General features: G+C 35.6%; 3 protein-coding genes and 1 long non-coding RNA gene across 4 annotated transcripts; 2 read left to right on the forward strand and 2 right to left on the reverse strand.

The window, feature by feature from the left end:
- Positions 1-3,209: 3,209 nt before the first annotated feature.
- LOC111781221 lies at positions 3,210-4,375 on the reverse strand. Its single transcript, XR_002812959.1, has 2 exons — positions 4,307-4,375; positions 3,210-3,769 (listed from the first exon to the last, which is right to left on the reverse strand). It is a non-coding gene; the product is annotated as an uncharacterized LOC111781221 (long non-coding RNA).
- LOC111781220 (dof zinc finger protein DOF5.6-like) lies at positions 3,361-4,288 on the forward strand. Its single transcript, XM_023661696.1, has 2 exons — positions 3,361-3,772; positions 3,912-4,288. The coding sequence occupies exons 1-2, from the start codon at positions 3,391-3,393 to the stop codon at positions 4,241-4,243; spliced, it is 714 nt and encodes a 237-aa protein (XP_023517464.1). The 5' UTR covers positions 3,361-3,390; the 3' UTR covers positions 4,244-4,288.
- Positions 4,376-6,910: 2,535 nt separating the features above from the next.
- On the reverse strand, positions 6,911-8,499 carry LOC111782157 (dof zinc finger protein DOF1.4-like). Its single transcript, XM_023662964.1, has 3 exons — positions 7,893-8,499; positions 7,576-7,805; positions 6,911-7,497 (listed from the first exon to the last, which is right to left on the reverse strand). Exons 1-3 carry the CDS (start codon positions 8,301-8,303, stop codon positions 7,359-7,361), a joined length of 780 nt encoding a protein of 259 aa, XP_023518732.1. The 5' UTR covers positions 8,304-8,499; the 3' UTR covers positions 6,911-7,358.
- A 4,881-nt stretch (positions 8,500-13,380) lies between these two features.
- On the forward strand, positions 13,381-14,245 carry LOC111781803 (squamosa promoter-binding-like protein 3). The gene is made up of 2 exons (XM_023662509.1): positions 13,381-13,770; positions 13,910-14,245. Exons 1-2 carry the CDS (start codon positions 13,468-13,470, stop codon positions 14,027-14,029), a joined length of 423 nt encoding a protein of 140 aa, XP_023518277.1. The 5' UTR covers positions 13,381-13,467; the 3' UTR covers positions 14,030-14,245.
- The last annotated feature ends 40 nt before the right edge of the window (positions 14,246-14,285 follow it).

Consider the following 14,285-nt stretch of genomic DNA (forward strand, 5'->3'; position numbering starts at 1 on the left):
GGGGGGGGGGGAGTTTTTTAGTTTTAGTTAAGGGGGAAGGAGGGGAGTAGTGAATTGGTTAAAAAGGAGGAGGAGGAGGAGGAGGAGGGAGAAATGCGTTAAGAGGGTGAGGGGTCCGATGCGGCGGAGAGTGTGACAAGTGGGAGGAAGAGGGTGGGTTTTGGGATGCACGTTATTTTGATCTGAGCCTCATCTGAGCAAGGGGAGTGAAGTTAGTGTGAGTTATAGGTGGTATGAGAGAGTTAAAAAGGGTTCGAAGTTGGCGCGTTAGATGGTTTAAATGTGGCAGATTTGGGCTAACCTTAGCACGGAACACCATGCAACCCGCGGCTCACCCAACCATCCAACTCCCCATGTCAATATTACAAAAATCCCTCTCTTTCTCGCTTTCTAGCACAAACTCCACATTTTCTTTTGCTTTACCTTCTTCCTTTGAACTTCCTACCATATTAAGATTCACAAACTGACACAAATACAATGCAAAATCGGAGAAAGTTTTAAGTGGTCATTAGGGTTTAATCGCGTTCATAAATACAAAATGGTATGTCTTTTAGGTGAAGCTAAAAGTAAAGCCATTATGATTCACTCTTAGAGTAGACATTATCATACTATGATAGATATATGTGGAGTTTTATAAAATTATATTCGAGGCGGAACTGTAAAAAATAGTTTTGTACGGATCGAAAGGTTATGAAGTCGTCGTTATCATTGCGCCAACTCAACCTAAATTAAAAAGTGAAGACACGAACATGATCTAAGCCTAAGCCGATCAAACCTAAGACATTGTTTGGACATGAATCGAGTCAGTATAATTTAAACATGAACTTGATTAATTGGATCAAAGTTACGGTCGAGCTTGGGACATCTATTGACATGAGTGAGTGAATATCACTTGGAAAAAAAATATAATTTTTTAATATTTTCTTAATTAAAATTTATTAAAATTTATTTAAATTTATTGAATTCATTCTTAATAAAAACAATTTTATAAAATTTATTTTAGCATATTTGAGTTTATTTATAAAAAAAAAAAAAAAAGTTGTATATTTGAATGAAGTAGACTTATGGTATTAAGTACAAGAACAAAATTAAATTTAACATTATTGAACAACTATCTCTTAAATAAACAAAATTAAATAGATAAAAATAAAACCATTATTAAGCAGGTTTGTCATATAAAAGACACGAATAGATAAATTGTAAGGCCGTGTTATAATTAGCAACTATTTAGATTTGTTATGTCCATAAAAAGAACATCGATCTATACTTTTTGAAAGAAATAAAACATTAAATAAATCGTGATGTCGTACTATGATTGGCCACCGGTATAGATTTTATATGTCCAAAATATAACTTTATTGACGCCGATAATAAAGGAACCGTTAAGTAATTAATAGCATTACATTAGTAGTAGAGATGCATATAAATAAACAACGATAATAATATATACAAAACAAGTGAATTTAATGTATTACTAACAGTGAAAGTGAGAATATGTTAATGACAAATAAATTATAAATTAGAATGATTTAACTAAAAAAAATATTGTTATTAGAAAAAAAAAATAAATAAATAAAGGAGGGAGCGGTGGTATGGAATCCTGTATTCCAATGGGTAAGAGAGAGGTTAAGAAACGGCCTGCCTACTTTAACTGAAATTCTTACTTTTGTCATTTTCCATTCCAGTATGATGTTTTCCGCAAAACATTTATTAAAGCTTCAGCAAACTAATTTTTATATAAAATACTAAATATATATATATATATGAATTTCTTGAAAATTGAATAACTTACCATGTTTGTTGAATAGTCAATAAAAGGAAACTGCCAAGCGTTCATCCATACTTTGTGTTCATACGTTCAAATTATTTTAAAAACAAATACAATTTTACTTTAATATATAATATATAAAAACATCATTTTACGATGTTTGAAATTCAAATGTGAAAAAATAATAATATTTTTACCTATAGTAATAATCTTAAAATTACTACTCAGAATTGATTTTTTTATTATTTAATGGTGATGAGTGAAGTGGACCTGAGGCCCATGAACGAGAGAAGCATGAATGGGTAACGGCCCATAATGACGTGGCTGCAAAAGGGTGATTTTTTTATTATTAATGTATAATGACGTGGCTGCAAGATCCTGAAATTGGAATAACGGGCCATTGTTTTGAGTCTAAAAGTCGGCCCATTATTGTGCAAAACGGGCCAATGGGGCTCATTGACTTGTTTTGAAAGAAATTGTTTAATAAATAATGGTTTGGTTTGTTGGAGATTGTGGGTCCCACAATGGGGAGAAGGGTGATGGACTGCGTGGAGTTGGAATTATAACGTCAAAATTTGGAGACTCCAATGGAGCAGTTGAAACCGCTAACGGACACACACGTCATCTCACCTACTGTGACTGTCTGTCACCCCTCTTTCTATTTCTCCTCTCTTATCGTCATCTGGCCTTTACCACGTGCCATCCTCCTATTTGTCAGTCATAATCCATGCCTCGTGTTTCTCCTCGTACATTCGTACGCCATTGGGTTAGAACAACACCACAGTTTTTTTTTTTTTTTTTTTAAATATTAAGCTAAATTAATAAAAGAAAATTCAAAATATTGTTTTTTTTTTTTTTAAATTTATATAATGAATTTGACTTTGGATAGGGTGTTAACTGTAAACCAATAAATAGTGGAATTTAAAAAAGTGGGATTAGAGATTGACTTGAAGTTGGGACAAAATGATTATGGAAGTGGAGACTTTGGTTGGAAATTCGGTCAATTTAGATAATTAAATAAATAAATAAATTGAACCAAATTCAAGCCCTTAGAAACAAGGGTCACCCTCCACTCCCAGATCCAATTTCTCCAAATGATGTCAGAAAATTAAATAAATAATAGAATTAAATATACTGAAACCACAGGGACAACATTCACCACAACTCAGATACAGAAACGTTCGGAAAGAGAAAGAAAAAGATAATCCCCACCACTCCGCATCCATCCACCGCCACCGCCGCCGCCGCCGCCGCCCCTGATCGCCCCCAGAATCCAACATATCCGTTTATGTATCAAAATGAAATCTTTTGCTTTTTCGTTTGAATTTATGTGATGATCCCTTCTGGATGTGTGTTTTTTTTTTCAGACCATCATTTATTTTCAGCTCAATAATGTCTGCCGTACTTCTGTGTCTCTGAAACTCAATATAATTTCGCAAANTTTTTTTTTTTTTTTTTTTTTTTTTTTGTCGTAATAAAATTAAAAACCCCATCTTGTGTTAGCAAACCCTAGCTGATTCATGCAGAGAAGTGGGAAGTTCTTGAAGCCTAAAACGCTCTCCATTTAGTATTTCTCTAATATCCCAAAAACCCCTTTTTGTTGCAAATCGATTGGTTGGGAGATGCAGCGTGGGCGAGATGATCAAGATCGGAGATTGAAGGCTCTACAAGCGCAAAATCAAGCTCAGCCACAGCCACAAAAATGCCCTCGTTGTGATTCTCTCAACACAAAGTTTTGTTATTACAATAACTACAGCTTATCTCAGCCTCGTTATCTTTGCAAGACTTGTAGAAGGTACTGGACTCAAGGTGGTACTCTCCGTAACGTCCCCGTCGGCGGCGGCTGCCGGAAGGGTAAACGACCCAAACAATCTTCTCACTCATCCAACAACTCCAACTCACAACCGCTGCCGCAGATAGTCCAGTCCAGTTTAACAACAACTCCGCCGCCCGTAATTTTCTCGGGTACTCCCGTCATCACGCCGTCCTCTTTTTTCAATCCTGGTGAGAAAGATTAGAATTTGACCTTAATTTGGTTTTAAAAAAATCTTTTTTTTTTTCAGTATTTTTTTGAATCAATTTCTCCGCCCTTCCTATTTTGTTGGAATCATGGAATAAAAAAGATGGAATTTTTATGATGCAGTTGGAGAATTGGGGTCATCTTCGAGCTGGGTCAATTCATTTGGATCATCACAAGGGCAGCGTCCAATTCAACCACCAGAAATAATCTACGACATGATGGACCAATCATCAGGGAAAGCCGCCGTGAGTTCATCTTCTCAAGCAGGGTGGTCGGAAAGTTACATCAACAATTATATTTCAAACCCAATAGCCGCAGCCGGAGAGAACATTATCTGGACACCCAACAACAACAACAACGATACCGCCACGACCATTGCAGGCAACCCCACGAACGATAGTACTACAATTAACCAGTGGCCTGATTACATGACGGGATTCGATCCACCCCCATGACACGATCGATCACAAATATGAGGAATTCGATTCTTTCGTTTCAAAGAAAAAAAAAAAACATACCTTTGATATTCCATATATATAAATAGCTTTGACTCAAGAAATTCCCGACGATGAAGTTGAAGGTAATTTAACGAATGGTATAAGAACAAGCATAGGTTGTGGTGTATATTAATATAGGTTTGTTTGTGTTCCAACGCTACTTTTTTGGTTTGATTGAAGAGAGTAATTATGATGTGGTTATGTTTTCCGAGCACTTTAGCTCGTTTAACTAAATTTACTGCCAAAGTGAGAGAGCCTTAAAAGAAGAGAAAAATACAAGCTTGTTGTGTTCATGAATAAGAGGAGTTTGGTTGGTTGTGTGTGAAAATGTGTCAATATGGGGAAGGTTATTTTGTATTTTACTGTTGGGTTTTACCCACCACCAGTTTTACTTTACTTTACTTTACCTTGTTTTTTTTTTTGTATGTGGCAGTAAAAATGCAGGCTTTTGAATGGGAGGCTATGGATATGAAGTAGTTAAATGAAAGCATGCACGAGTGGAGTAGAAGAGGGCCCAAAGTCCCATCGAATATGAGCAGTACATCACAACACAACACGTTGGGCTACGACTCGGGTACCCTGCCGCCCATCATTTGGTCACCTGCCTGCCCTTTCGCCAGATAAGATAACCCTTTTTCATTCTCTATTGTTGACTCACCCATTATTCTCTCTCTCTCTACTCCCCCCACACTACTTGCTATCATTGCATGGAATTGTTCATCGCCATGAATGCCCCCTTCCAACCTTTTAAACCATTGCTCCACTCCCTTCATCATCACATCACCCACTTCCTTTTTTACATCTTCTTTTCAGAATCACCCTACTACTACTCAATTACATTATCAAATTTTATTAATATATGAATGAATTTGAGCATGGAATTTAACTTGATCATAAATAAGCATGGATCTTATTGTGTATGAGACGACCCCACATAATCTTATGTCAATTAGTATCGAGCTGAGCACATATAGTTCTACAGGGTCCCAAGTATTAGGACTATATGGATGACATGTTAGAGATAAGTTCTTTTACTCGGTTAGAATCATCTCGACAAAATATTGGTCTTTTTAGGCTTGAATTTTCATGACTTTGCTTTGTCTCATACAAGTATTGATATGTGGAAATCACTACAAGGGGAGTAAGATTCGGATTACCTTGTTGATTGAATATCTCAAAGGAAGAAAATTGTTTGAGATTCGAATCACTCCACAAGCAAGATCGATCATGTCTAGCTTGAATGATTCTTGTTGATCAAATATCTCAAGGAAGGAACACTTGATTGAGATTCGAATCACTCCACAAGCAAGATTGATCATGTCGAGCTTGAATGATTCTACATGCAACCTATACTACATAGAATTGCAAAGAAACTTAGCAATTGGCTAAAGAAGAGCACAAAGCGCTTCTTCTACTATATTTTCCAAGTCTCCTCACAAATACAACATACATGGCTCAAAATGAAACTATTAACAGCATTCCAAGAGTTGTAACATTCCTACTAATGGCCATAATTAATAATTGTAACCTAAAATAATAAAAAGTTTTCAAATACATTAATGAAATACAACAACTCTAAATTACTGTAAATTATAATCCACAAAAAATTTATAACATGAAACTTCATTTTTCTTCAACGTGGCATGAATTGAAATATCTTTTGATAATTTCAACAATATTTTCTTTACATCTTCATTGAAGCATATTGTACGATTGATGTCTCTTGGTTCATATCAAGTATGTATAACAAGGATATTTTCGGATGCACGAACAATTTTTCATGGGAAATAACATGTTTGAAGAGGTTTGAGGTTGCTTGGAAGGCAACCAAAAATGAACCGACCTTAGTAGATAATTTAATTAATTGGTCCAAATAAAAAATAATTTACATGTATATATAAAGAGAGTGTGTAAAAGAAGGGACAACAAAATAAAAGGAAAAAAAATAAAAATAGTGTCGGCGAAGGAAGGTTGAGTCAGCAAAATAATAATTATAAATAAAGAAATAAAGAAACCCTACAGGCTACAACCACTGCTCATATGTCTGGTCCTATGCGTGGAATGGACTAGTTGTTGTCGTGTTGTGTTTCGAGTATTAATAGAATGTTTTTTTATTTTGTCATAATGTATAATGGTGTCATTTAAGAACATTCCGACTAAGATCACATTAACATCCTCTTCCTTATACGTATTGCTTTCATACTCATATTTTAATACCCCAACCATATAATATAATATTTTTACATCTTCTTCCCATTTGCCGTAATGTAACGCTCTTCCTTTCATTCTTACTTTTATATTTGTCTTAATTAGATTAGATGTATTGAAATTGAAAGCCAGACCCAACTGCTGTCGATTGATTTGATTTAGTTTCACGTTGTACTTTGGGCCGACTAATAAAGACAATATTGGCCCATTTATCATTTTTTTTTTTTTTTAATGTTATTTCATAATGTCTTTGAAGTTCTTCACAGATAAAAGGCACTCAATCTAATAGCCTCTACTCCTCATTGATGAAGCTTAAGTGAGCTACTCGATTATATTGACTGTGAACTCGAGATTATATCACGAACGAACTGTCAATCTTTGTATAAAAAATATGCATGAATTTAACGTAAGAAGAGATTCACACCAATTTGATCATAGCTCATTTGATTAAGATCTTAATATGAAATTGTGATGATGACCATTACAATAACAAAGCTCCCTCTCATGTTGTATACCCTTAACAATATGTCCAAAAAGAAAATGAAAAAAAGAAGAAGAAATATGTATCCGACCCGTTTAGAAGCATGCATGGAAGAAGGCATGCGAAGCTATGGGTATGGGTATGAATGAGTGAAAGGACATGAAATTCTAACTTCTTTATAGGATGCTACTTTTATAAGGGACGAAATGAAAGAGGATCCGAGGTTCCTCTCAGCGCAATTACCTATAAAATTCTCAAACCCTCATCGTTGGAGCCTTTTGTTTGCAGCTGACATGATCGCTCCGATCCACCTCTTCTCGTCTTTCCTCCCAACTTTATTCTTAATTTCAGAGGGAGATCCAAATACAAATACAAATACTCTACCTAGAATAGAGAAGCAATTGAGGACCCGTTATTCGTTGGATCGTGCCAATTCCCGGTTGCAGCCGTTGTCGAGTTCCAAAAATGAGACGGGTCGGAGAAATTCGATAGATCGACTTGCTCCGTGTGATTCTGACGTAGCCTGTTAGGATTATGAATAAATGATTATGTAATGATCTAAAAATTTAAGCTTTTTGAGTTAATTGTGATTCAATCCAACCTGTTTAGCCCCTCCATCTTCACTTCCTTCATTGGCATCGTCAAATTAGCTTCGAAATTACCCGAAAACTGCGAATTGCGGTCGAAGGAGATCGTGGGATGATGAAAGTGATTTGAATTGAGTGAAATATCTTGAATTTGCTTAGCGGAATTGAATCCTTCCCGGAGATCACCGATGTGGGAGAGAAAGCCCGAAGAAGAAAACCCTAAACCGCCACCAATGGCATCGAACTGCAGCGGCGAAACGTTAAGAACAGCAGAAACAGAATCAAGATTTCAAAATTGAAGATTTAAGGGAGATGGGTTAGTGGTATGTACCCCAAAAAACATTGGGTTGTTGATATGAGTTGAAGCTGAAGAAGAAATATTAGCAGTAGTAGCGTTGATGGAGTTGAGAAAGCTAGGGTTTTGACTTGGAGTTGACGTGGAAGTACCGTTGACTGAAGAGGAGGAGGAGGAGGAGGAGACTTTAAGGCGCTTGTTCTTCCGGCAGCCGCCACCGACAGGGACATTTCTCAAGGTTCCTCCACGAGTCCAGTAACGTTTGCAGGCCTTGCAGAAGTGCCTTGGCTGAGAGAGGCTGTAATTGTTGTAGTAACAAAATTTGGTGTTGGAAGAATCACACCGCGGGCACTTAAGAGCTGGTGGTAGCGGTGGTTGTTGTTGTCGTCGTTGTAGTTGTTGTTGTTGTTGACGGGGTTTGTCCATAATCGGAGAAGGTGAAGCCATTAGGGACGAACCCTTTTTATCATTTAAGAGATTCTAAAGCAAATGAGTTGAAAAAGGGAGAAGAAGAAGGGAGAGAGAGAAGGTTAAGATGTTGGATTAGGGTAAAATAAGAGAAGAGAGAACAGAACCAGATATTCTATTCCAAAAGCTACGCAACAAAAAATGGGGAGAGAGTCATGTTGAGTATAATAATTGGAGAGAGAGAGAGATAGAGAAAAAAAGAGAAAGGAAATATTCTTGAAGTTGCTACACATTTTCTCCACTCAAACAAATCCTTTAATTTTTTTTTTTTCTCATGGGATTCAAATATTCAAACAAATCAATGAATGTTCTTCGACTTATGTTTGGTGAAATTGTTTTTTTTTTTAAATAAAAAAAAAACAGTAAAACATGACAAGATCTCATAATGTTAAAATAGTTTAGGAAAAAGTGAAAAATTACAGCTTCAAGTTTACATTTTCACGTGGTGGGTCTGAAAAAACATCCCAAATTCGAATACTTTATGATTAAAAAACCCAAAAAAAAAACAGATGGGAAATTCGAAAGGGAGGGAAAAGACAAGGAGATAAAGTAGAGAGATATTAGTTATGAATGTGGGAAGGTTCAACGAAATTTAGAACGATACTTCTTCGGTACGTAACAACAACATTCTTTTTTGTGTAATCCTAAGTAACATCTTCCTTCTCTGATATGATATTGTCTAATTTGAACCTAAGCTTTTGTAACTTTATTGAAATTTCCTTTGAACAATCCTGGACGGATTAAAATAGGTTCGTGTTTGGTGCTGATGCGAACAGAAAGCCATTGGAGACTGAGTTTGTGTAATGGAAGAGAGAGAGAGGGGAAGCAGGAGAAGGTGCAGAGGCATGTGGAGGGCAGCTCATTTATGTGTGAAAAGAAGTGGAAAATAAAGCAAATCAGAGGTTGAGGAAGAAATGGATTTTGTAGGGCTCCAAGGGATTTGTTTCCTTAAAATTCTGGCCCCCATCATTATTCTTCAGCAACCCTAATTTGTTCTTCAAACAAAGAAAAGGAATTTAAACTAATCTTAATCTATCACTTAAGTAGAACATTAGTTTATAATTTATTCATTATTTAATCTGGTTTATGAACTAAACAGTTGTTCTCGTGGTTTGAGATTTATTTATGAACCGCCCTTTCAAAGAATCTTTGCTTTGTTCCATAAAACAATACCTGCCAAAAGCTTCCCACTTTATTTTGCTACTCCTAGGCCTCTCACCCCCACTCCCTAAAATGCATATACACCACCAAAATGGGATGCCTCTTGGACTACCTTTAACACCCTTGGTTTTTAATATGCAAAAGTGGGGTTACAACATCAAAATTATGGAATTTAGGATTAAAATATCATTAAAACCTCGTGACCCATTTGATATTATAACTTAACTGTGAGATCCCACGTGTGTTGGAGAGTGAAACGAAGCATTACTTATAAAAATAGTGTTTTGAAACCGTGAAGCTAATGATAATACGTGACAGGTAACGAAGATAATGGATAATGGAGGGAAAGATGAGGAAAGAAAGAGAAGGGGGAGAAGGTTCCTCCACTCCACTCCATTCCATTCCATATACATGAAATTAAGGAATATCGTAAAAGAGAAGCAAAGGTGAGGTGGTCCATAATATAAGTATAGATAAGCAGAATTTGAATAAATATTTTGGCACCACCGCCGTCTCCATCAATCAAGAGATTCCAAATAGAAAACTAGCGAGAGAGGTTGGTGTACCCATCAATGCCTCGCCACAATCACCCAACTTGCTCACAAACATGTAATTAAAACAACCCACTCACTTCGCAACCTTCTTCATTTCGCTTTCAACATACCTCTTCTCTTAGTCAACACAATTGGGTTTGGTTAAGTGCATCAAATTCAACCACTTTGAGACATGAACCAATGCCATCTCTTGCGGAAGCCTTCTTTCTTTTCCATGCAAATACATATATATCCACTTCAGCTTTTACACACCCTTTTCTTCTTTTCATATTTATCATTTGATCCAACATCATTTTACCCTAGTCCTCGTCGTCTCTTAATAGCTATTTCATTCAACTAAATCGTTTCAGTATAGTCGTCTCTTAATAGCTATACGATACGATGGGGAAATAAGGAAAACGAAGCATTGAGTATGTATATTTGTATTTGTATGGGTAGGGTGCCTAATTATGGGTATCTAAAGGCATTTTGGACTGTTCCTTATGGCACCTTTTTAACTCTTCAATGATCCCCCACTCTCCCTTGGGCCCTCAACAATGTTTTCTTCGCAATTCCTCGATCTTATTTCATGCATCACTTTCATATACATACACTCGATTCTAAATGTGAAACTACTGTGAAGACAAATTGAAAAATAGGCCCCAGCTCACGCGGGGAAGACCAAATCGTGGTGCATAGCCAAATTGGTCACCCAAAGCCACAAGAGAGAAAAAAATTGAGACACGGCCCGTTGGAAACATGCACTCAGTGGGGTAGTCGGTGTAAAGTGTTGGATGAAAGTCCCACATTGGCTAATTTAGGGAATGATCATGGGTTTATAATTAAATAATACTCTCTCCGTTGACATGAGATCTTTTGGGAAGCCCAAAGCAAAGCCATGAGAGCTTGTACTCAAAGTGGACAATATCATACCATTGTGGAGAGTCGTGTTCGTCTAACATGGTATCAAAGTCGTGCCCTAATAAAACTTTTAGTCATGTTAATAGAATCCTCAAATTTCGAACAAAGGACCTCGGACTCCAAAAGGTCCTGGACTCCAAAAGCTCCTCGAAGGCATGGTCAAAAAATAGGGGAGACGTACTTTGTTCGAGGAGAGGTGTTGGATAAAAGCCCTACATCGGCTAATGGTAGGACGAGGCTATTAGAGTAGTGCATTGATAAATTAAGATAGATATGACATTTTAGTGTTTTTAATATTGTAATATTAATTTTGAAATATTAAAGTAAAATTATAATTTTTGAAAAATACATGCACATCTTTTCAAGAAAAGACCAAGTTGGGAGTTATATATATATATATATATATATATATATATATATATATATATATATATAATTGAGCTTAAAAATAATGAAATCATGGTTTATTTTACTCGAAAAGGAATTTTTAATAATTTTTTTTATGAAAATATATTATTTTCAAACATTTATAAAAATATTTTGCACTTTATTATGTGGACCTAGAGATCCATTTCCTCCTCGTAAAGGCCCAAAGGTCCGTAACGAGGACGCAAAACTTGGGCCTGCGGGCTGGTTCCGGCTTACTAAATGGGCCCGAGAGCCCTGCAAGGCCCAATATATAAGCTCTTCTTACAAACCAGCTAACCAGCATTAAATTTGAGGTGTTGTACCTTGTCTTGTCTTGTTTCGTTTTTTTGTTATTTATTACTTTTATAAATAAGAAAATAATTGATATAAAAGTTAAATTATAAAATGTGCTAATTGGCCTATAAATATTTTGATAATATTTATATAATCATTACAAAACATTAATATTTATGACCCCTTATAAATATTTAAAATTTGGGTTTATTTTTAAAAATATAGGTAAAAAGTGGAAAACATATCGTATTTATAAACTTGATTTTTAATTTTTTTAATTTTTTTTGTCTTTTTATGTCTTTTTTTACAAACCTAGGGTACCCCTAAATTTTGTTGTCGAAGAATCCTACTTTTTAGGCATATTAAAAATTACATTCTAATATGATAAGGTTGCTTACGTAGTTGAACATTATGTCATACATTCGATTATCCTTTAAATTTAATTTTTCCAATTACAAAATGAGCTTTTATAAAATTTTAATATAAATATAATATTTTCATTAAATTGTTTGTGTAATTTTCCAGAAATAGAAAATAGAAAAAGAAAATTGAAATAGTCAAAGTGGATACAGTTGGCAGGAGAATAAGGTTCTGATTTACCATCCTTCGGGAACAGATGGGTGGACCAAAATGACTGAGGCAGCTGCATCATTGTGGTCCATGATGTACCCGATAATTACCCCCAAAAATTAATATAAAAGCATAAAAGAATATAGGACAGTTGCCCACTAAGCTCCAAACCAATTGGCGCCCATAAAACAAAAATCGTCTCATATCTCGCAAAAATGAAAAAAGAGGGGCATAGGCTACCGTGCCTAAGCATTCACCATATGGGGTCACGTGGCAAAGATCCATAGGTGGACAGTGTCGAAATCATTGGCTGATATAGGGCTGTCACCTTTGGGCCAGGTTTGTCAATAATACACTCGGAATCGTCCTCCATCTGTCCAATGGAAAATGACTGTCAACTATTATACCGACAAAGACTCTTCCTTTACGCCTTTCCCCAAATACTATACATTTCACCATGTGACATATTTCCTAATGTTTTTTTAAACCTTATAATTACAAATTAGAACACATATTTAGTACTTATAATATGATTTTAGCCCCTAAACCTCATAAATTTTTTTTTCAAATGTTTATATTTATAACTATAGGTTTAAAAAACCATGGGTATGATTATTTATCAATATTTTATATTATATAGTTAACATAGTGAAGATTCTCTCCCATTTATTGCTTGTCTTAATCCATTTTCTTGAGTTGGGTTCTTATAATTTTACTTTAAATTCATCAATTCAAGACCCATTAGAATAAAGTTGATTTTTTTTTCTAACATCAATGTAAAACACAAGCTACAATATGTCAATATCATGAAAGATGAATTTATTCTTGGTATACAAATATATAAAAACATACATATATGGATATGAATCTCGAAAAGCAAACTACCAGTTCATTCATAAGTTTAACGATTCGATGAATTGATATGATTGGATAATACTCGAAGAGAATCCCAAAAATTGAAAGGCAAATATTTTGAAGCACGAGGCAACCACACAAGGTAAAGAAAAGAATAGCACTTGGACAAGGACAGCTAATTATATACACTAATACTTTTTTAAAAGTATAGAAAATTAATAATTTTGAATTTTTAAGATTTATTGAAAGCTTATTAATAATTATGTATATAGGCAAAAATTAAAAAAAAAAAAAAAAAAATGCATGGAAGCTGCGGTCCTCCACTCACTTGTTATTTCCGTTGTAGTTTATATATAGTGTATGTTTCTTCTGAGTTGCTCCACATAGGCTTCTCTGCAAAAATGGAACACTCAGGAGATCAAGGTTGGGGGGACCCAGTGGAGGAAGAGGAGGAGGAGGACGAAGACGACGACGACGAAATAGGGTTTGTAAAAGACGAGAGGAAGAAGAGAGCCGTGAGTGGTAGCCGAAGCGGCGGCGGAGGAGGAAGGACTTCGGTGGCGCGTTGCCAAGCCGACAGCTGCAATGTCGACCTGAATGGCGCCAGGGCGTACCACCGCCGCCACAAAGTGTGTGAGTTCCATTCCAAGGCAGCGGTGGTGATTTTGGCCGGACTCGAACAGCGCTTTTGCCAACAGTNAATTAAAAAGTTATCAAAATGCACAAAATTTATAGGGTAAAAAGGTAAAAAAAGGGCACAAAATTTATAGGGTAACAGTTATGAATATAAAAAAATATAAGGCATCACTAATTTGGGGTGTTTTCTTATGTTATTATTATTACAGGTTTCATTCGGTATCAGAGTTCGATGAGACAAAAAGAAGCTGCCGGAGACGTTTGGCCGGACATAATGAACGGCGGCGGAAAAACTTACCGGACTTCCAGGGACAATCCTCCACTTGACAGTGACCTAAGAACTACTAATTAATAATGATTATAATAATAATACAGATTAGTACTAAGAAAGAAGAGTTAGTGCAGTGAAGTTGAAGTTAATTATGCTCTCTCTCTTCTGTCAACCCAAAACCAACTTAATTAGTTTCCTCTTTTTCATCGGTTTTCTTTGGGTGTTTGTCTGTAAGCTTTTGCTGTTATAATATAAATATTAAATATTAAATATATGCATTCATTTCTCGTTCTGTTCGTACGACTTAATTTT

The sequence above is a fragment of the Cucurbita pepo genome, chromosome LG19, assembly GCF_002806865.2.
Source record: "Cucurbita pepo subsp. pepo cultivar mu-cu-16 chromosome LG19, ASM280686v2, whole genome shotgun sequence".
NCBI lineage: Eukaryota > Viridiplantae > Streptophyta > Magnoliopsida > Cucurbitales > Cucurbitaceae > Cucurbita > Cucurbita pepo.